The sequence below is a fragment of the Heteronotia binoei genome, chromosome 3 (assembly GCF_032191835.1).
Source record: "Heteronotia binoei isolate CCM8104 ecotype False Entrance Well chromosome 3, APGP_CSIRO_Hbin_v1, whole genome shotgun sequence".
NCBI lineage: Eukaryota > Metazoa > Chordata > Lepidosauria > Squamata > Gekkonidae > Heteronotia > Heteronotia binoei.
In genome coordinates, this window is record NC_083225.1 from 192,887,351 (window position 1) to 192,907,570 (window position 20,220).

The 20,220-nt window shown below is 50.9% G+C and overlaps 1 protein-coding gene across 1 annotated transcript in view; it reads left to right on the top strand.

Moving 5' to 3' along the window:
• The first annotated feature begins 10,929 nt into the window (after positions 1-10,929).
• The window catches only part of PGM2L1 (phosphoglucomutase 2 like 1), an 89,228-nt gene continuing 79,937 nt past the window's right edge, over positions 10,930-20,220 (top strand). Inside the window, 1 exon segment of the mRNA XM_060235041.1 lies at positions 10,930-11,053. Coding sequence (XP_060091024.1) covers positions 10,943-11,053 — 111 coding nt within the window. The 5' untranslated portion in view covers positions 10,930-10,942.

Here is a 20,220-nt window from a genome sequence, read left to right on the forward strand (position 1 = left end):
AATCAAACCCGGTTCTCCCAGATAAGAGAGCTCTGGCTGACCCAAGGCCATTCCAGCAGGTGCAAGTGGAGGAGTGGGGAATCAAACCCGGTTCTCCCAGATAAGAGAGCTCTGGCTGACCCAAGGCCATTCCAGCAGCTGCAAGTGGAGGAGTGGGGAATCAAACCCATTTCTCCCAGATAAGAGAGCTCTGGCTGACCCAAGGCCATTCCAGCAGGTACAAGTGGAGGAGTGGGGAATCAAACCCGGTTCTCCCAGATAAGAGAGCTCTGGCTGACCCAAGGCCATTCCAGCAGGTGCAAGTGGAGGAGTGGGGAATCAAACCCGGTTCTCCCAGATAAGAGAGCTCTGGCTGACCCAAGGCCATTCCAGCAGCTGCAAGTGGAGGAGTGGGGAATCAAACCCATTTCTCCCAGATAAGAGAGCTCTGGCTGACCCAAGGCCATTCCAGCAGGTGCAAGTGGAGGAGTGGGGAATTGAACCCAGTTCACCCAGATAAGAGAGCTCTGGCTGACCCAAGGCCATTCCAGCAGGTACAAGTGGAGGAGTGGGGAATCAAACCCGGTTCTCCCAGATAAGAGAGCTAAGGCTGACCCAAGGCCATTCCAGCAGCTGCAAGTGGAGAGGTGGGGAATCCAAAACCGGTTCTCCCCGATAAGAGAGCTAAGGCTGACCCAAGGCCATTCCAGCAGCTGCAAGTGGAGGAGTGGGGAATCAAACCCAGTTCTCCCAGATAAGAGAGCTCTGGCTGACCTAAGGCCATTCCAGCAGCTGCAAGTGGAGGAGTGGGGAATCAAACCCGGTTCTCCCAGATAAGAGAGCTCTGGCTGACCCAAGGCCATTCCAGCAGCTGCAAGGGGAGGAGTGGGGAATCAAGCCCGGTTCTCCCCGATAAGAGAGCTCTGGCTGACCCAAGGCCATTCCAACAGCTGCAAGTGGAGGGGTGGGGAATCAACCCCAGCTCTCCCAGATAAGAGTCTGCGCACTTAACTGCTACACCAAACTGCTCACTTAACCACCACACTTGTAAGACCAACAAAGTTTCCGCTACTTGATCTCTCATCTCGGAGGACCGCTTTCCAAAATCCTTTTATTACCCTTCTGTCTGACTCCCTCCATCTGTTCCCTACTAAGGGATCAGCGACGTGCCAAGTTCTCAGCAGCCTGGCAACCATTCTCTGAAGAAGTGAGAACGAAAGAGATGGGCACTGCAGAGATCCAGCCTGTGGTCCCTACGATACTTTGTATTTTGTAAAAAATTGCAGCCGCCTCTTCTCAGAATGCCCAGGAAAAGGAAGAATCTCTTTCTTCCCATCTCACACCGGCACGCTGCGCTTCCCAGAAGGGGGATGTATAGAGTTTGTTTGGACATTCAAAGTACATCTCAGACAAAACCCTGGAAAATAAGACAGTCAGTAATAATGATGACAACATGCAAAAAGATAATAATCCAGATTAAAACTTCAATCTAGAAAGCATCCAAATCTATTTAAAAGGTTAAGAGTCAGGGAAGAACCAGCTACCAGGGGCAGTGCTTGTTCTGAGTGGATTAATCTCTCCTTCCCTTTTTTTGCTCCTTTTGAGCACAGTCCAAAAAAGGGATGTTTGTCTATTTTTCCTTGTCGCTTCTTCAAAGGTTCTGCCGTTGCGGCACCTGGTGTTATTGAACTGTATGCAGATGCTGGTGAAAGCTGGTTTAAAAAAGGAGAAAGAAAGGAGAAAGGGAGTGTGATGATAGAGAATATTCCCACGCTACAAGAACCGGAGGGCATTCAATGAAATTGCTGAGCAGTCGGGTTAAAATGGATAAAAGGAAGTATTTCTTCACCCAAAGGGTGATTAGCACGTGTAATTCACTGCCACAGGAGGTGGTGGCGACTACAAGCATAAACAGCTTCAAGAGGGGATTGGATAAACATATGGAGCAGAGGTCCATCAGTGGCTATTAGCCACAGCATATTGCTGGAACTCTCTGGGGCAGTGAAGCTCTATTCTTGGTGCTTGGGGAGGGCAACAGTGGGAGGGCTTCTAGTGTCCTGGCCCCACTGATGGACCTCCTGATGGCACCTGGGTTTTTTGGCCACTGGGTGACACAGAGTGTTGGGCTGGATGGGCCACTGGCCTGACCCAACATGACTTCTCTTATGTTCTTATGTCTGGAGCAGTGATGCTCTGGCTTCTTGGTGCTTGTGGGGGGCAGCAGTGGGAGGGCTTCTAATGTCCTGGAGCCACCGATGGACCTCCTCATGGCACCTGTTTTTTTTGGCTACTGGGTCACACAGAGTTTTGGACTGGAGGGGCCATTGGCCTGATCCAACATGGCTTCTCTTATGTTCTTATGTGACACAGAGTGTTGGACTGGTGGGGCCACTGGCTTGATCCAACATGGCATCTCTTATGTTCTTATGTGACACAGAGTGTTGGACTGGAGGGGCCACTGGCCTGATCCAACAGGGCTTCTCTTATGTTCTTATGTGACACAGAGTGTTGGACTGGAGGGGCCACTGGCCTGATCCATCATGGCTTCTCTTATGTGACACAGAGTGTTGGACTGGAGGGGCCATTGGCCTGGTCCAACATGGCTTCTCTTATGTTCTTATGTGACACAGAGTGTTGGACTGGAGGGGCCACCTGCCTGGTCCAACATGGCTTCTCTTATGTTCTTATGTGACACAGAGTGTTGGACTGGAGGGGCCACTGGCCTGATCCAACAGGGCTTCTCTTAGGTTCTTATGTGACACAGAGTGTTGGACTGGAGGGGCCATTGGCCTGATCCAACATGGCTTCTCTTATGTTCTTATGTGACACAGAGTGTTGGACTGGTGGGGCCACTGGCTTGATCCAACATGGCATCTCTTATGTTCTTATGTGACACAGAGTGTTGGACTGGAGGGGCCACTGGCCTGATCCAACAGGGCTTCTCTTATGTTCTTATGTGACACAGAGTGTTGGACTGGAGGGGCCACTGGCCTGATCCATCATGGCTTCTCTTATGTGACACAGAGTGTTGGACTGGAGGGGCCATTGGCCTGGTCCAACATGGCTTCTCTTATGTTCTTATGTGACACAAAGTGTTGGACTGGAGGGGCCACCTGCCTGGTCCAACATGGCTTCTCTTATGTTCTTATGTGACACAGAGTGTTGGACTGGAGGGGCCATTGGCCTGATCCAACAGGGCTTCTCTTAGGTTCTTATGTGACACAGAGTGTTGGACTGGATGGGCCATTGGCCTGATCCAACATGGTTTCCCTTATGTTCTTAAGTTAAGGTTAAGGCTGTACCTCCTGCAGAGGAGATAAATCCTGAGTATTCAATGTGCTCCAGGTCTTTTGTAAGCAAGACCCATCTTCCCCCCATATGAGAGTGAAAGGGATGGAGGGAGGCGGGTCAGAAAAAGGGCAGAATCTCCATGAGGCCCCACAGTGAGCTTGAGTGCCTCAGCCTCGCATATCCACAGCAGTGTCTTCAGGATTCGAAGATACAATCCGAGGTTTGATGAACCTTAGTTATACTGCTTGAGACCTTGTTGGACAAGATCCCTCGCCTCACAAGTAAAGCCAGGCTAGGCTACCTCCTATGTGACATAAACCCAGGGCTTTTTTTGTAGCATGGACTCCTTTGCATATTAGGCTACGCCCCCCTGATGTCGCCAATCCTCCAAGAGCTTACAGGGCTCTTCATACAGGGCCTACTGTAAGCCCCAGGAGGATTGGCTACATCAAGGGGGTGTGGCCTAATATGCAAAGGTGTTCTTGCTAACCCTAAAATCTCCTATCAAGTTTCCAGGTTTTGTGTGTTGATTATGAGGCTGCGGAAGAGGTACATTAACCAGGTTTTATACTGGACTTGAATAATTGGTATATTTCAGGGGTGGCCAACGGTAGCTCTCCAGATGTTTTTTTTGCCTACAACTCCCATCAGCCCCAGCCAGCATGGCCAATGGCTGGGGCTGATGGGAGTTGTAGGCAAAAAAACATCTGGAGAGCTACTGTTGGCCACCCCTGGTATATTTCATATCTCTCCTCTCTGCTCGCATATAAGAATGCCTACTTTTTAACTTTTAATTTTTCGACTTCTGTGCTGTATTTTTGCTTCTGTACATGGATGGTGTAATGACTATAATTAATACGACCGACTGACACTTGAGACCGTTTCAGGGCTGGCTTTGTGCTCGGTATGCAATGGACCAGACACCCGAGTCCCATCTGCAGGCTGTTCTTGCTATTGCCATGGTAACAGAAGAGGAGAGATTCTGGGATTCTCGCTTCCTTCCCTCCGTGGCCTAATACTCAGGCAGGCCGACAGCTATTCTGGGCAAACGCCTGGGCTTGCGATCTTTGGGCTAAGGCGCCCGTCTGGACTCTGTTCTCAACTGTCTCAAGGCAACCGAGATCAGCTGAGAACAGAATGCTAAGAAGTATGCAAGGCTGTGCAGTCAACTGACAGACGCAGGCTAGTTTTTAATCGCTTGGTGCCACCTACCTATTCTTCTTCATTCTGCCCAGTCTTCCAAGGGCCACATGACAGCAAATACATTTCTTTCCTCCTGGGTTTTATCCTTACGACAACACTGTGAGGTAGATCATGCCGAAACCGAGAGAGAGGGAAGAAGCTGACTGTGCGTGATTTGAACCTACGTTTGCGTTCTAGTCTGGCCATACCATCGCTGCAACGTTCGCGTATGGCACCTTTAATTTGGTTTGGTTTACTCAATTTATAACCTGTGTCCAGGTTCAGAGCGGGTGACATCATTAAAAAAAACATGTTAACAATAAACATATTAACAATCTAATACAAGGGTGCCCCTCTCGTGGATTGCTGCCTTGTCGTGGCGAGAGGGCTTGCGCGGTTCAATGAGGCCGTGGGCTATGCCATGCAGGGCCGGCCAAGATGGACAGGCCACAGCTGAGAACCCAGTCAAAATGTGATCCACTGGAGAAGGAAATGGGAGGGACGGTGGCTTAGTGGTAGAGCATCTGCTTGGTAAGCAGAAGGTCCCAGGTTCAATCCCTGGCATCTCCAACTAAAAACCTCCGCTGGAGACCCTGGAGAGCCATGAATGGGCTCAGTGGTAGAGTATCCGCTTGCTAAGCAGAAGGTTCCAGGTTCAATCCCCGGCATCTCCAACTAAAAAAGGTCCAGGCAAGTAGGCATGAATAACCTCAGCTTGAGACCCTGGAGAGCCATGAATGGGGCTGTGGCTCAGTGGTAGAGCATCTGCTTGGCAAGTAGAAGGTCCCAGGGTTCAATCCCTGGCATCTCCAACTAAAAAGGATCCAGTCAAATAGGCGTGAAAAACCTCAGCTGGAGACCCCGGAGAGCCATGAATGCGGGTGTGGCTCAGTGGTAGAGCATCTGCTTGGTAAGCAGAAGGCCCCAGGTTCAATCCCCGGCATCTCCAACTAAAAAGGGTCCAGGCAAGTAGGTGTGAAAACCTCAGCTTGAGGCCCTGGAGTGCCGCTGCCAGTCTGAGTAGACAATACTGACTTCGATGGACCGAGGGTCTGATTCAGTATAAGGCAGCTTCATATGTTCTCATAATAAACCACTCCAATATCCTTGCCAAGAAAACCCCATGGACAGTAACAAAAGGCTACAAGATATGGCGCTGGAGGATGAGCCCCTCAGGTCAGAAGGTGCCCAATATGCTACTGGGGAAGAGCGTTCAAGTAACCACAGAAAGAGTGAAGCTGCTGGGCCAAAGCCGAAAGGACGCTCAGGTGTGGATGTGTGTGTCTGATGGTGAAAGTGTCAGGATATGCAAAGCCTAACAGGTTATGTGCACATGCTGGGAAAGTGAAAGTAACAGAACTGCCAGGTAGATCATCTAAGTGACAGAAGGTGGCTGGTTGCCAGATTGCATCAGTCTGGGCAATGTCAGCATGACTCAGCAGGAAGCTGATTGGTTACCTGGCTGGACCTGATGTATAAATGCACAAAGATACTTTACTGTGTGTGGGATATGTATGGTGGAGGTGCAGCGGAGCGTTCTGTCAGATTGGAGAGTGGAGGTGTAAATAAATTGTATACAGTGGTTTTAACACTACTGTGTGCAAGCCTTCATTCTTTGCATCACTAAAACCACCCTCACTAAGCACAGGCCGATGCTGCAAAGAACAATACTGCATTGGAATGTGGAATGTAAGATGTATGAATCAAGGTAAGCTGGATGTAGTCAAATAAGAGATCGCAAGACTGAACATCGACATCCTGGGAATCAGCGAACTAAAATGGACAGGAATGGGTGAATTTAACTCAGAGGATCACTACATCTATTATTGTGGGCAAGAGTCCCGAAGAAGAAATGGTGTGGCCTTTATAGTTAACAAGAGAGTGAGGAAGGCAGTCATGGGATACAATCTCAAAAATGACAGAATGATCTCGGTCCGTATCCAAGGCAAACCATTCAATATCGCAGTAATCCAAGTCTATGCCCCAACCACTGATGCAGAAGAGGCTGAAGTGGGCCAGTTTTATGAAGATCTACAACACCTTCTAGAATTAACACCAAAAAAAGATGTCCTCCTCACCATAGGTGACTGGAATGCCAAAGTGGGAAGTCAAAAGGTAACCGGAACAACTGACAAGTTTGGCCTTGGAGAACAAAATGAAGCCAGGCAAAGGCTAATAGAGTTTTTTCAGAAGAACAAACTGGTCATAGCGAACACCCTCTTCCAACAACCTAAAAGGCGACTCTCCACGTGGACATCACCTGATGGGCAACACAGAAATCAGATTGATTATATACTCGGCAGTCAAAGATGGAGAAGCGCCTTACAGTCAGCAAAAACAAGACCTGGAGCTGACTGTGGCTCAGTTCATGAGCTACTCATCGCAAAATTCAGGCTTAAACTGAAGAAAACTGGGGAAGCCATCAGGCCATTCAGGTTTGACCTTGGTCACATCCCTTTGAATATACAGTGGAGGTGAGGAATAGGTTTAAGGAACTAGAGTTGATAGACAGAGTGCCGGAAGAACTATGGACGGAGGTTCGTGACATTGTACAGAAGGCAGCAATCAGTACCATCCCCCGCCCCCACAAAAAAAAAAAGAAATGCAAGAAAGCAAGGTGGCTGTCTGTTGAGGCTTTACAAATAGCTGAGGAAAGAAGGAAAGTGAAAGGTGAAGGTGAAAAGGTAATATTCCCTTCTCATTTGGTGGCCAAAGTATTTGCGCTTCAGCTTCAGCATCTGACCTTCCAGGGAACAGTCTGGGTTGATTTCCCTTAGGACTGACTGATTGGATCTTCTTGCAGTCCAAGGGACGCTCAAGAGTCTTCTCCAGCACCACAGCTCAAAAGCACCTATTCTTCTGTGCTCGGCCTTCCTTATGGTCCAGCTCTCACAGCCATGCATTACTACTGGGAATACCATCGCTTTAGCTATACGGACTTTTGTTGGCAGGGTGATGTCTCTACTTTTTATTATACTGCCCAGGTTTGCAAGAGCTGTCCTCCCAAGGAGCAAATGTCTTAATTTCATGGCTACAGTCACCATCTGCAGTGATCTTGGATCCCAGAAATGTGAAGTCTGCCACTACTTCCATGTCTTCCCCTTCTATTTGCCAAGGTGTGCTGGGGCCAGATGCCATGATCTTAGTTTTTTTGATGTTGAGTTTCAAGCCTACTTTTGTGCTCTCCTCTTTCACCCTCAACGGAATGCTGGCCTGGAAGAAGCACAAGCCGGAATTAAGATTGCCGGGAAAAACAACAACAACCTCTCTTCATTACCTGTTACAATTTCACTTTCCTGCCCTCGCAATGGGCCTACCATGTCCTTGCTCTTTTTCTTACTCTGAACATAAGAAAAGAACCTTTTTTTGTTGTTTTCAGCATCTTTGGCCAGCCTAAGCTCATACTGAGCTTTAGCTTTCCTAACTTTTTCTCTACAAGCACTGGTGATTTGTTTAAATTCATCCTTGGTTATAAGGCCCTCCTTCCAATTCCTAAAGGGACAGCACATCTTTTAAATGCCTTCCTTCCACTGGAAATAATTGATAGGGGTGCCGTCTTTTGGGGTACATAGAATTGGACCCCCTGGTCCAATCCTTTTGAAACTTGGAGGATGTTTTGAAGAGAGGCACCGCATGCTATGCTGAAAATTTGGTGGCTTTACCTCAAAAAACAGCCCCCAGATACCCACGGATCAGGTCTCCATTACACTCTATGGGAATCAGTCTTCATAGGGAATAATGGAGTGCCCAGCAGACATTTCCCTCCCCCCTCCTTTCTGATGATCCTGAAGGAGGGGGAAGGCCTCCAAACTGAGAGACCCCGTGCCCTACGGTTGCCAAGTCCAATTCAAGAAATATCTGGGGACTTTGGGGGTGGAGCCAAGAGACATTGGGGGTGGAGCCAGGAGACATTGGGGGCGCAGCCAGGAACAAGGGTGTGACAAGCATAATTGAACTCCAACCCCCACCTGGGGATTGGCAACCCTATCTAAACCAGCAAGTCGCTCCATAAACAAAACTGGGAAGAGATCTGAAAGGTTAAAAAAACTACACTTCCCAGAAGCCCCCGCGTCTCGAGAAAGCCGGACGCCTCATGCCTGGAAAGGGAAAAAAAAAATAAAGGCCGTATGCGCACGCAGCCGACGGGCGTGAGCGTAGCCTGGCGAGGCGGGGCCCGCCGGAGTGCGGGAGTGGGCGTGACTTCCGGGGGAGAAGAGGCCGGCCGTTGGGCGCGCGCTGGCGGTTGTTGAAAGCGAACGGCCGAAAGTAGGCGTGGCCGCCGGGTGGGCGTGGCTCGGGAAGGGTTGTTGATCCTTTCTCGGCCGGCTTCGGGGGCTGCGCGCGCAGCCACGCCTCCCTTCTCCCTCAGGGAGCTGCGGGAGGGGGCGGCGGAGGGGGAGGGTGGGAAGTGAAAGAAAAGAGGCTATTTTATTTTTAATTCTCTGGTTGCCCCTCCTCACTGGGTATTTGGTTATTACCACTTTAACCCCTGTCAAAACAGACCGTCGCGAGGAGGGAACAGGCAGGCCCCGCCCCCTTGGAGGCTAGCTCCGCCCTCTTTTTTTAAAGGGCGGCCTCTCCATGCCTTGGGCTGAGCTGATAGGTTAGGGGGTTGAAGGAGCCTCGGCTGAATCGCCCCCTTCCCTTTTTAGGTTAGCCCCTCTCTCTTTTTTAAGGGGGGGGCTGCTGGTTGGGGGGCTAAGGAGCCTTCTCTCTGGCTGAATCCCCCTCCCCACTTTAGCCTAGCCCCTCTCTCTTTTGTAAGGGGGGGCAGCTCTGTGTCTTTGGCTGGGCTGCTGGCTGGGAGGGCGGGGGCAAAGAGCCTTCTCTCTGATTGAACCCCCTTCCCTATTTTAGCCTAGCCCCTCTCTCTTTTGTAAGGGGGGGGGCAGCTCTGTGTCTTTGGCTGGGAGGGGGGGGGTAAAGAGCCTTTTCTCTGGCTGAATCCCCCTCCCCACTTTAGCCCAGCCCCTCTCTCTTTTGCAAGGCGGGCCGGCGCCTGCTGTCTGCACCCCCTTCCCTATTTTAGGCTAGCCCCTCCCTCTTTTTTCAAGGGGGGGCTGCTAAGGAGCCTTCTCTCTGGCTGAATCCCCCTCCCCACTTTAGCCTAGCCCCTCTCTCTTTTGTAAGGGGGGGCAGCTCTGTGTCTTTGGCTGGGCTGCTGGCTGGGAGAGGGGGGGGGGTAAAGAACCTTCTCTCTGATTGAACCCCCTTCCCTATTTTAGCCTAGCCCCTCTCTCTTTTGTAAGGGGGGAACCAGCTCTGTGTCTTTGGCTGGGCTGCTGGCTGGGAGGGGGGGGGCAAAGAGCCTTTTCTCTGGTTGAACCCCCTTCCCCATTTTAGCCTAGCCACTCCCTCATTTTTAAGTGAGGGCAGCTCTGTGTTTTTGGCTACTGATAGGTTGGGGGGGGGGCGAGGAGCTTTCCCTCTGCCTGCAACCCCCCCCCCGCCCCATTTTTGGCTAGCCCCTCCCTCGCATTTAAGGGGGCAGCTCTGTGTCTTTGGCTAGACTGATAGGGTGGGGGGGGTGAGGACCCTTCCCTCTGCCTGCAACCCCCCCCCCGTCCCCATTTTTGGCTAGCCCCTCCCTCCTTTTTAAGGGGGGCAGCTCTGTGTCTTTGGCTAGACTGATAGGTTGGGGAGGGGGTGAGGACCCTTCCCTCTGCCTGCAACCTCCCCGTCCCCATTTTTGGCTAGCCCCTCCCTCCTTTTTAAGGGGGCAGCTCTGTGTCTTTGGCTAGACTGATAGGTTGGGGAGGGGGTGAGGACCCTTCCCTCTGCCTGCAACCTCCCCGTCCCCATTTTTGGCTAGCCCCTCCCTCCTTTTTAAGGGGGCAGCTCTGTGTCTTTGGCTAGACTGATAGGGTGGGGGGGTGAGGACCCTTCCCTCTGCCTGCAACCCCCCCCCCCCGTCCCCATTTTTGGCTAGCCCCTCCCTCCTTTTTAAGGGGGCAGCTCTGTGTCTTTGGCTAGACTGATAGGGTGGGGGGGGGGTGAGGACCGTTCCCTCTGCCTGCAACCCTCCCCCCCCCCGTCCCCATTTTTGGCTAGCCCCTCCCTCGCATTTAAGGGGGCAGCTCTGTGTCTTTGGCTAGACTGATAGGGTGTGGGGGGGTGAGGACCCTTCCCTCTGCCTGCAACCTCCCCGTCCCCATTTCTGGCTAGCCCCTCCCTCCTTTTTAAGGGGGCAGCTCTGTGTCTTTGGCTAGACTGATAGGTTGGGGGGGGGCGAGGACCCTTCCCTCTGCCTGCAACCCCCCCCCCTCCATTTTTGGCTAGCCCCTCCCTCGTTTTTAAGGGGGGGGCTGCTCTCTGCCTTTCCCTGGTTGTCTTGAGGAGCCCGCCCTGTGGCCGCAGCCCCCCAGCCCAACAGGTGTGGCGAGCCTTTGCATGCGCCCACAGACGCACACAAACGCGTGCGCGCATCGGGGCTGGCTTGCACATCGCAGCGTCTCACCGGGGGCCCGCATAGAGCCCGGATTCCGCCAGCATGGGAGACCAGGGGGAAACCGGAGACGTCAACTCCAATTTGCTCATCAACTACAGCACCGGCGACTCTCAGCTGGACAAAGCGATCTGGCAGTGGTTGACCTGGGACAAGGTGCGCGCCTGTGCATGGACTCTTCTCCCCCGCCCCAGCTCCGTTATTAGCATGAAATGTTTGTGCCTGTCTGTCTGGGTCTTATTGGCCCTTTCTGGGATGCATTTTGTGTGTGTGTGTGGGGGGGGACCCTTGGGCTGGGCACATTTTTCTGCAGTGTCAAAATATTTCTGCTCCACTCCCCGAAAGCACAGATACCAATGTTGTCTTTTCTGTAGGGCGCTGATGGAAATCTTGCCTCCCCCCCCCCTTCCCTTTGGAGACTGGGAGTATTTCGGGGAAATAAATGTGTTTTTTTGCCTTTGCAGTGTGGGTAGATTTGGGGAAGATGTCCAAAAAACTCCATTCTGGTGCCTGCCTGTGAAGACTTGTGTCTGAAGGCAAAGCATTTGCCTGCCTTTCCACTGTCGCTTTTTTTGTTTTTCCTCTTGCAAAAATAACTGTCAGGGGAGGAAATCCATGCCGCATCTGTCGAAACAGCGTGTTCTTTTATAATAAACGGTTTCTGGGGACCTAAATTGCAGTGAGGCTGTTGGCTCGGTTAGAGTAAGGTCTTTTATAAAGGGGTTCTTTCTGTCAATGACTGTCTTTAATCTGTACTGGTTAATAAGCTCTATTACGTTCTCTGTGCTATACCAACCGTTGTCATCTCTGTAGTAATGAAACCGCAAAAGCACACAGCTCCTTTGAACACTTTCATCGTCTGGTAGATGAGAATTGATTATATTTTTGTGCCGTTTTCTGCTTTGAAATGTGTATTATTGTGTGTGTGTGTGGGGGGGAGCTCTCTGCTTTTTTGACTTGATTTGTGCCTTGGGGAGTAGAGAATAAATTTAAACTGTTTTCTTGGGAGATTCTTTTGCCTTAAGGCTTTTCTGAGTTCCTGCAACACCACCCATTCCTGGGGGGGCGGGGAGTGAAACCACAGAGTACAGTTCTCTTACATTTTTTGTTGTCTAAGGCATTTGCCGGCTTTCTTTTTTAAAAAAAATACTGGCAATGTGGTAATTTTGTGCATGTGCGTATTTGCTGCTTCCTTTTGGAAGTTATTGCAGCCTGGCAAGGGAGTGCTTTTCTGCTTGGTTAAGAGAGGGGTGTGTGTTAGTGTGTTAGAGAGCCAGTTTGGTGTAGTGGTTAAGTGCGCAGACTCTTACCTGGGAGAACCGGGTTTGATTCCCCACTCCTCCACTTGCACCTGCTGGAATGGCCTGGGGTCAGCCAGAGCTCTCTTATCTGGGAGAACTGGGTTTGATTCCCCCACTCCTCCACTTGCAGCTGCTGGAATGGCCTTGGGTTAGCCATAGCCCTGGCAGAGGTTGTCCTTGAAAGGGCAGCTGCTGTAAGAGCTCTCTTAGCCCCACCCACCTCACACCCACCCTGTAAGAGCCCCACCTTAGCCCCACCCACTTCTGTTGTGGGGAAGGAAGGTAAAAGAGATTGTGAGCCTCTCTGAGACTCTATAGAGTGGAGGGCGGGATATAAATCCAATATCATCATCTTCTTCTGCATGCATTGTGGGCAATAACATCAGCTCTGGCTGCGTGATGTTTCAATCCAACATTTTTATTTATCCATCTGTGTCGCTTGATGATGATATTGGATTTATATCCCACCCTCTACTCTGAATCTCAGAGTGGTTTACAATCTCCTTTACCCTCCCCCCACAACAGACACCGTGTGAGGTGGGTGGGGCTGAGAGAGTTCTTGCAGCAGCTGCAAGTGGAGGAGTGGGGAATCAAACCTGGTTCTCCCAGAGAAGAGAGCTCTGGCTGACCCAAGGTCATTCCAGCAGCTGCAAGTGGAGAAGGGGGGAATCAAACCTGGCTCTCCCAGATAAGAGAGCTATGGCTGACCCAAGACCATTCCAGCAGCTGCAAGTGGAGGAGTGGGGAATCAAACCCGGTTCTCTCAGATAAGAGAGCTCTGGCTGACCCAAGGCCATTCCAGCAGCTGCAAGTGGAGGAGTGGGGAATCAAACCCGGTTCTCCCAGATAAGAGAGCTCTGGCTGACCCAAGGCCATTCCAGCAGCTGCAAGTGGAGGAGTGGGGAATCCAACCCTGTTCTCTCAGATAAGAGAGCTCTGGCTGACCCAAGGCCATTCCAGCAGCTGCAAGTGGAGGAGTGGGGAATCAAACCCGGTTCTCCCAGATAAGAGAGCTGTGGCTGACCCAAGGCCATTCCAGCAGCTGCAAGTGGAGGAGTGGGGAATCAAACCCGGTTCTCCCAGATAAGAGAGCTATGGCTGACCCAAGGCCACTCCAGCAGCTGTAAGTGGAGGAGTGGGGAATCAAACCCGGTTCTCCCAGATAAGAGAGCTGTGGCTGACCCAAGGCCATTCCAGCAGCTGCAAGTGGAGGAGTGGGGAATCAAACCCGCTTCTCCCAGATAAGAGAGCTCTGGCTGACCCAAGGCCATTCCAGCAGATGCAAGTGGAGGAGTGGGGAATCAAACCTGGTTCTCCCAGATAAGAGAGCTCTGGCTGACCCAAGGCCATTCCAGCAGCTGCAAGTGGAGGAGTGGAGGAATCAAACCCGGTTCTCCCAGATAAGAGAGCTGTGGCTGACCCAAGGCCATTCCAGCAGCTGCAAGTGGAGGAGTGGGGAATCAAACCCGGTTCTCCCAGATAAGAGAGCTATGGCTGACCCAAGGACATTCCAGCAGCTGCAAGTGGAGGAGTGGGGAATCAAACCCGGTTCTCCCAGATAAGAGAGCTATGGCTGACCCAAGGCCATTCCAGCAGCTGCAAGTGGAGGAGTGGGGAATCAAACCCGGTTCTCCCAGAAAAGAGTCTGCACACTTAATCACTACACCAAACTGATGTCATAGTGTACACCTAGGAGAGTATACCTTGCAGAGTGGAGTAGGAGGTGAGAGACTCATTCTGAAGGAGGGCTGTCTGTTCCTTGGAAATTGGCAAAGATTGTTGATGACTTTCTTAGCTGCTGGGTCGAGGTTCTTCTCTGGCTGTGCATGGGGTGAAATCAAGAAGAAATTTTTGTGTGTGTGCTGTAAACACAGGAGACTGCCTTTAATGCTGACACAGGCCCTTGGTCTATCAAACGCAGTATTGTCTGCCTAGCAGCTGCTATCCAAGGTTTTTCAGTCAATGCCTTTCACATCGTTAACTGCATGATCTGCTATCTGCTGATGCTAAGGCCTGAATCTGGGGCCTTCTGTACGCCAAGCTGATGCTCTGCCACTGAGCCACAGCCCCTCCCTGGTACACTAGCGTTACATAATTATATGCATTCTTTCATTTCCCTCTCTGAACATGGCCTGATGACATAGATGGCAGATTTCATGGATCGTTGCTTCCTTTCGGTATAACGGTTGGCGTGTTAAGGCTAGCACTTGCAAAGCGGCGAGTGACCCCTGAGCGTCCAATGGAAAAACCAAAATTTATTTGTACCCCAAGTATGGCAGCTCTGTATTCTGACCCTCGCCATGCATCAGTTGTGCGTTATGTATGCTGCGCGCTGACTCTGCAGATCAGCTTGTGGTCTATTTTTGGCAGCATTTGCCTTTGGGGGGGGGGTAGAATATAGCAAGTGTTTAATAATGCATGGCATCAATTGTATAGGAAGAGAAGTAGAAAAACATCATATCCATTTTAACCGTGACGGGTGATGCTCTACAGAACAGAAATGGCTCTTTTTCTGAATTCCCTTCGACATTTATGAGCTCACAAGCATCTTGATTGGCGTTGTGCCGTCTAGGATTTGGCTTGCTATAAATCGATTTTAAATTTAAAAGCTGTTGCTTTATTGTGGATTTAGTCGTGTGAGAACTAAAGGGACTTCAGTTTAATAAGGGAAACCTAGAACTGGCATTGCTTAAGAACAAAGCAGGAGACAAGGTGCACCTTTAAGACCAACTAAGTTTTATTCGGAATGGAAGCTTTCGTATGCTCTTAAGCAGACCTCATCAGACAAAATGGGAATGGCAAGCAGCAATTCTTAATGTGTGGGCAGTGAGTTGGTACGTAGAATCGTGGGAATGTTTTTAGCAGATTAAAAGAATCACAAATAGGGATCTGTGTTTGTTAGTGTTAGAACACAGCAGGGCTGAAACAACACTGGAGGGCGATAAAAAGCAGACTGCTGTTGTAGGTGCGAAGTGCCATAAATCTAGGTAACATTCTGGCTTTCTTAGTTTAAATAGAGGTCTATTTAACATTTGACATCGCTGAAATTCATGTACAGGATTCTAGATTGGGACTTTGCCCAGTAACCACCGTTGCATTCAGATATTATCTTTTTGCATTTTCTATAGCCTTGTTTGGGAACCAGATATGATTATATGCATCAAATGAGCGTCTGTGTATCTAGAGAGAATAATTCTAAATGAAGAAACTGGCTTCTATTGGGGTCTCACTAGGCATGATGTGAGAGCCCCTGTTCAGAATTATTCAAAGCAGCCATGGAGATGTCCAGAATGGATTGGGGAAGTGTGTAGAGGAAAGGACAGGAGAGATCTTTTTTGAGCCAAAGGTGAATAGTTTAAATGAAGTATATTTAGACTGGGAAATGACATGGGAGAAAAGATTAGGGGAAGAGCTGTGGTAAGAGCCGGGAGGGGTCATGGCTCAGTGGCGGAGCATCTGCTTGGCCTGCAGAAGGTCCCAGGTTCAATCCCCAGCATCTCCAGTTAAAAGGACCAGGCAGGAGGTGATGGGAAAGAACCTCAGTGGCGCAGGGGCAGAGCATCTGCTTGGCCTGCAGAAGGTCCCAGGTTCAGTCCCCGGCATCTCTAGCTAAAAGGACCAGGCAGGAGGTGATGGGAAAGAACCTTGGTGGCTCAGGAGCAGAGCCTCTGCTTGGCCTGCAGAAGGTCCCAGGTTCAATCCCCGGCATCTCCAGTTAAAAGTACCAGGCAGGAGGTGATGGGAAAGAACCTCAGTGGCTCAGGGGCAGAGCATCTGCTTGGCCTGCAGAAGGTCCCAGGTTCAATCCCCGGCATCTCCAGTTAAAAGGACCAGGCAGGAGGGGATGGGAAAGAACCTCAGTGGCTCAGGGGCAGAGCATCTGCTTGGCCTGCAGAAGGTCCCAGGTTCAATCCCCAGCATCTCCAGTTAAAAGGACCAGGCAGGAGGTGATGGGAAAGAACCTCAGTGGCGCAGTGGCAGAGCATCTGCTTGGCCTGCAGAAGGTCCCAGGTTCAGTCCCCGGCATCTCTAGCTAAAAGGACCAGGCAGGAGGTGATGGGAAAGTGGCTCAGTGGCAGAGCATCTGCTTGGCATACAGAAGGTCCTAGGTTCAATCCCTGGCATCTCCAGTTAAAAGGACCAGGCAGGAGGTGATGGGAAAGAACCTCAGTGGTGGAGCATCTGCTTGGCATGCAGAAGGTCCCAGGTTCAATCCCCGGCATCTCCAGTTAAAGGGACCAGGCAGGAGGTGATGGGAAAGAACCTCAGTGGCGGAGCATCTGCTTGGCATGCAGAAGGTCCCAGGTTCAATCCCCGGCATCTCCAGTTAAAGGGACCAGGCAGGAGGTGATGGGAAAGAACCTCAGTGGCTCAGTGGCAGAATATCTTCTTGGCATGCAGAAGGTCCCAGGTTCAATCCCTGGCATCTCCAGTTAAAGGGACCAGGCAGGAGGTGATGGGAAAGAACCTCAGTGGCGGAACATCTGCTTGGCATGCAGAAGGTCCCAGGTTCAATCCCCGGCATCTCCAGTTAAAGGGACCAGGCAGGAGGTGATGGAAAAGAACCTCAGTGGCGGAGCATCTTCTTGGCATGCAGAAGGTCCCAGGTTCAATCCCCGGCATCTCCAGTTAAAAGGACCAGACAGAAGGGGATGGGAAAGAACCTCAGTGGCTCAGGGGCAGAGCATCTGCTTGGCATGCAGAAGGTCCCAGGTTCAATCCCCGGCATCTCCAGTTAAAGAACCAGGTAGCAGGTGATGTGAAAGACCCCTCAGCCTGAAACCTTGGAGAGCCGTAGCCAATTTGATCAGACAAGACTGACTTTGATGGACCAAGGGTCTGAAACAGTAGAGCAGATTTTTGAGTCCAGTGGCACCTTTAAGACCAGCAAAAATGTATTCAAGGTATGAGCTTTATTCAAGGTATGGGCATGGTCTTCTTCAAATACATAGAAAGCAAGGTTTCACGTATATAGGCAAATGCCTCTACATTGGTGAGTAGGGCTGCTAATCCCCAGTTGGGGGCAGGGGAGCCCCCGGTTTGGAGGCCCTACCCCCGCTTCAGCGAGCAGGGCTGGGGGTGAGGGAGATGTCTGCTGGGCACTCCATGATTCCCTATGGAGAGCGATTCCCATGGAGAATTGATCTGTAGGTATCTGGGGCTCCGGGGAAGCTGTTTTTTTGACGTAGAGGCACCAAATTTTCAACATAGTGTCCGGTGCCTCTCCTCCAAAGACCCTCCCAAGTTTCAAGCAGATTGGACCAGGGGGTCCAATTCTGTGAGCCCCAAAAGAAGGTGCCCCTGTCTTTCATTATTTCCGGTGGAGAGAAGGCATTTAAAAGGTGTGCGGTCCCTTTCAATGTGAGGGCCAGAACTCCCTTTGGAGTTCAATTATGCTTGTCACAACCTTCTCCTGGCTCCACCTCCAGTGTCTCCTGGCTCCACCCCCAAAGTCCCCAGATATTTCTTGTATCAGACCTCACAACCCTAATGGTGAGCAGCAAATTAGCATACAACTTAATGAAGATTATACAGGCAGCTTCATTTTTGTTTATGTGTTTTTTTTGGAGCAGGAACTGCTTTCCATGTTAGGCCACACCCTCCTGATGTAGCCAATCCTCCAAGAGCTTACAGGGCTCTTTGTACAGGGCCTACTGTAAGCTCCAGGAGGATTGGCTGCATCATGGGGGTGTGGCCTAATATGCAAAGTTGCTTCTGCTAGAATTCCACCCCTGGGCCACACCTCCCTGATGTAGCCAATCCTCCTGGAGCTTCCAGGGCTCTTAGAACAGGGCCTACTGTAAGCTCCAAGAGGATTGGCTGCATCATGGGGGTGTGGCCTAATATGCAAAGTAGCTTCTGCTAGAATTCCACCCCTGGGCACACACCCCTGATGTAGCCAATCCTCTTGGAGCTTACAGGGCTCTTCGTACAGGGCCTGATGTAAGCTCCAGGAGGATGGGCTGCATCATGGGGGTGTGGCCTAATATGCAAAGTAGCTTCTGCTAGAATTCCACCCCTGGGGCACACCCTCTGATGTAGCCAATCCTCCAAGAGCTTACAGGGCTCATCGTACAGGGCCTACTGTAAGCTCTTGGAGGATTGGCTACCTCAGGGAGGTGTGGCCTAATACGGAGATGAGTTCCTGCTACAAAAAAGTCCTGGTTCTGAATATCCATCCTGCTCTGGTCTGGTTAGCATTACCTTCCCCCTGGATTCATGTTTTAACTTTTTAAATAAAACGTTGCGTTCCGAAAACTGCTTGACCCAGCTTCTACCAGTTCACAATGAAATCTTGAAACTGAGCTAACCAAAACATTGGGAATAAAAACAAGTTCACGTAACAGTGCATTATTCCATCAAATAAAACACGAAAGAAGCAAAAACGTGAAAAAGCAGCTGGACCAGTTCAAAAACTACTTACTGTATTTCCTGTAAGCATAGGAGCCTGTCTGTGCTTACAGCAAATACAATAGCATTTGTATGTAGGGCTAGGTGATGGCCTAGGGCGCTGACCTTTTAGGGGTGAAAAATTGAGTGTCTGCATGTGACTTGGTGACACTATCAGGGGCGGGGGGGGGGAGAAGTTAGCCTTGCCTAAGGTGCCGGACAGTCTAGGGTCAGCCCTGTTTGTATGCTCACTGGAGAGGCAGTTTGGTGTAGTGGCTAAGTGTGTGGACTTTTATCTGGGAGAACCGGGTTTGATTCCCTACTCCTCCACTTGCAGCTGCTGGAATGGCCTTGGGTCAGCCAGAGCTCTCTTATCTGGGAGAACAGGGTTTGATTCCCCACTCCTCCACTTGCAGCTGCTGGAATGGCCTTGGGTCAGCCAGAGCTCTCTTATCTGGGACAACAGGGTTTGATTCCCCACTCCTCCACTTGCAGCTGCTGGAATGGCCTTGGGTCAGCCAGAGCTCTCTTATCTGGGAGAACAGGGTTTGATTCCCTACTCCTCCACTGGCTGCTGCTGGAATGGCCTTGGGTCAGCCAGAGCTCTCTTATCTGGGAGAACAGGGTTTGATTCCCCACTCCTCCACTGGCAGATGCTGGAATGGCCTTGGGTGAGCCAGAGCTCTCTTATCTGGGAGAACAGTGTTTGATTCCCTACTCCTCCACTTGCAGCTGCTGGAATGGCCTTGGGTCAGCCAGAGCTCTCTTATCTGGGAGAACAGGGTTTGATTCCCTACTCCTCCACTGGCTGCTGCTGGAATGGCCTTGGGTCAGCCAGAGTTCTCTTATTTGGGAGAACCGGGTTTGATTCCCCACTCCTCCACTGGCAGCTGCTGGAATGGCCTTGGGTAAGCCAGAGCTCTCTTATCTGGGAGAACCAGGTTTGATTCCCCACTCCTCCACTGGCAGCTGCTGGAATGGCCTTGGGTCAGCCAGAGTTCTCTTATCTGGGAGAACCGGGTTTGATTCCCCACTCCTCCACTTGCAGCTGCTGGAATGGCCTTGGGTCAGCCAGAGCTCTCAAAGGAGTTGTCCTTGAAATGGCCAGTTTGGTGCAGTGGTTAAGTGTGCAGACTCTTATCTGGGAAAACTGGGTTTGATTCCCCACTCCTCCACTTGCAGCTGCTGGAATGGCCTTGGGTCAGCCATAGCTCTCTTATCTGGGAGAACCGGGTTTGATTCCCCACTCCTCCACTTGCAGCTGCTGGAATGGCCTTGGGTCAGCCATAGCTCTGGCAGGAGTTGTCCTTGAAAGGGCACCTGCTGTGAGAGCCCTCACCCCAACCACCTCACAGGGTGTCTGTTATTGAGGGGGGTGGAGATAAAGGAGATTGTGAGCCACTTTGAGATTCGGAGTGGAGGGCGGGATATAAATCCAATATCATCATCTTCTTCTTTCTCTTGTGCATCTAAAACACATAAAACCACAACGACAGATGCCGGCTTTAGGTTTCAACTGCTCAAAGAAGTGAGAGTCCTATGTGACATCTAGCATGGCCCTTGGCCAGGATTTACGTAGTTTTTGTCTTGGCCGAAGGGTGGAAGTATCTCTGGCAGATCATTAGTCCTTCG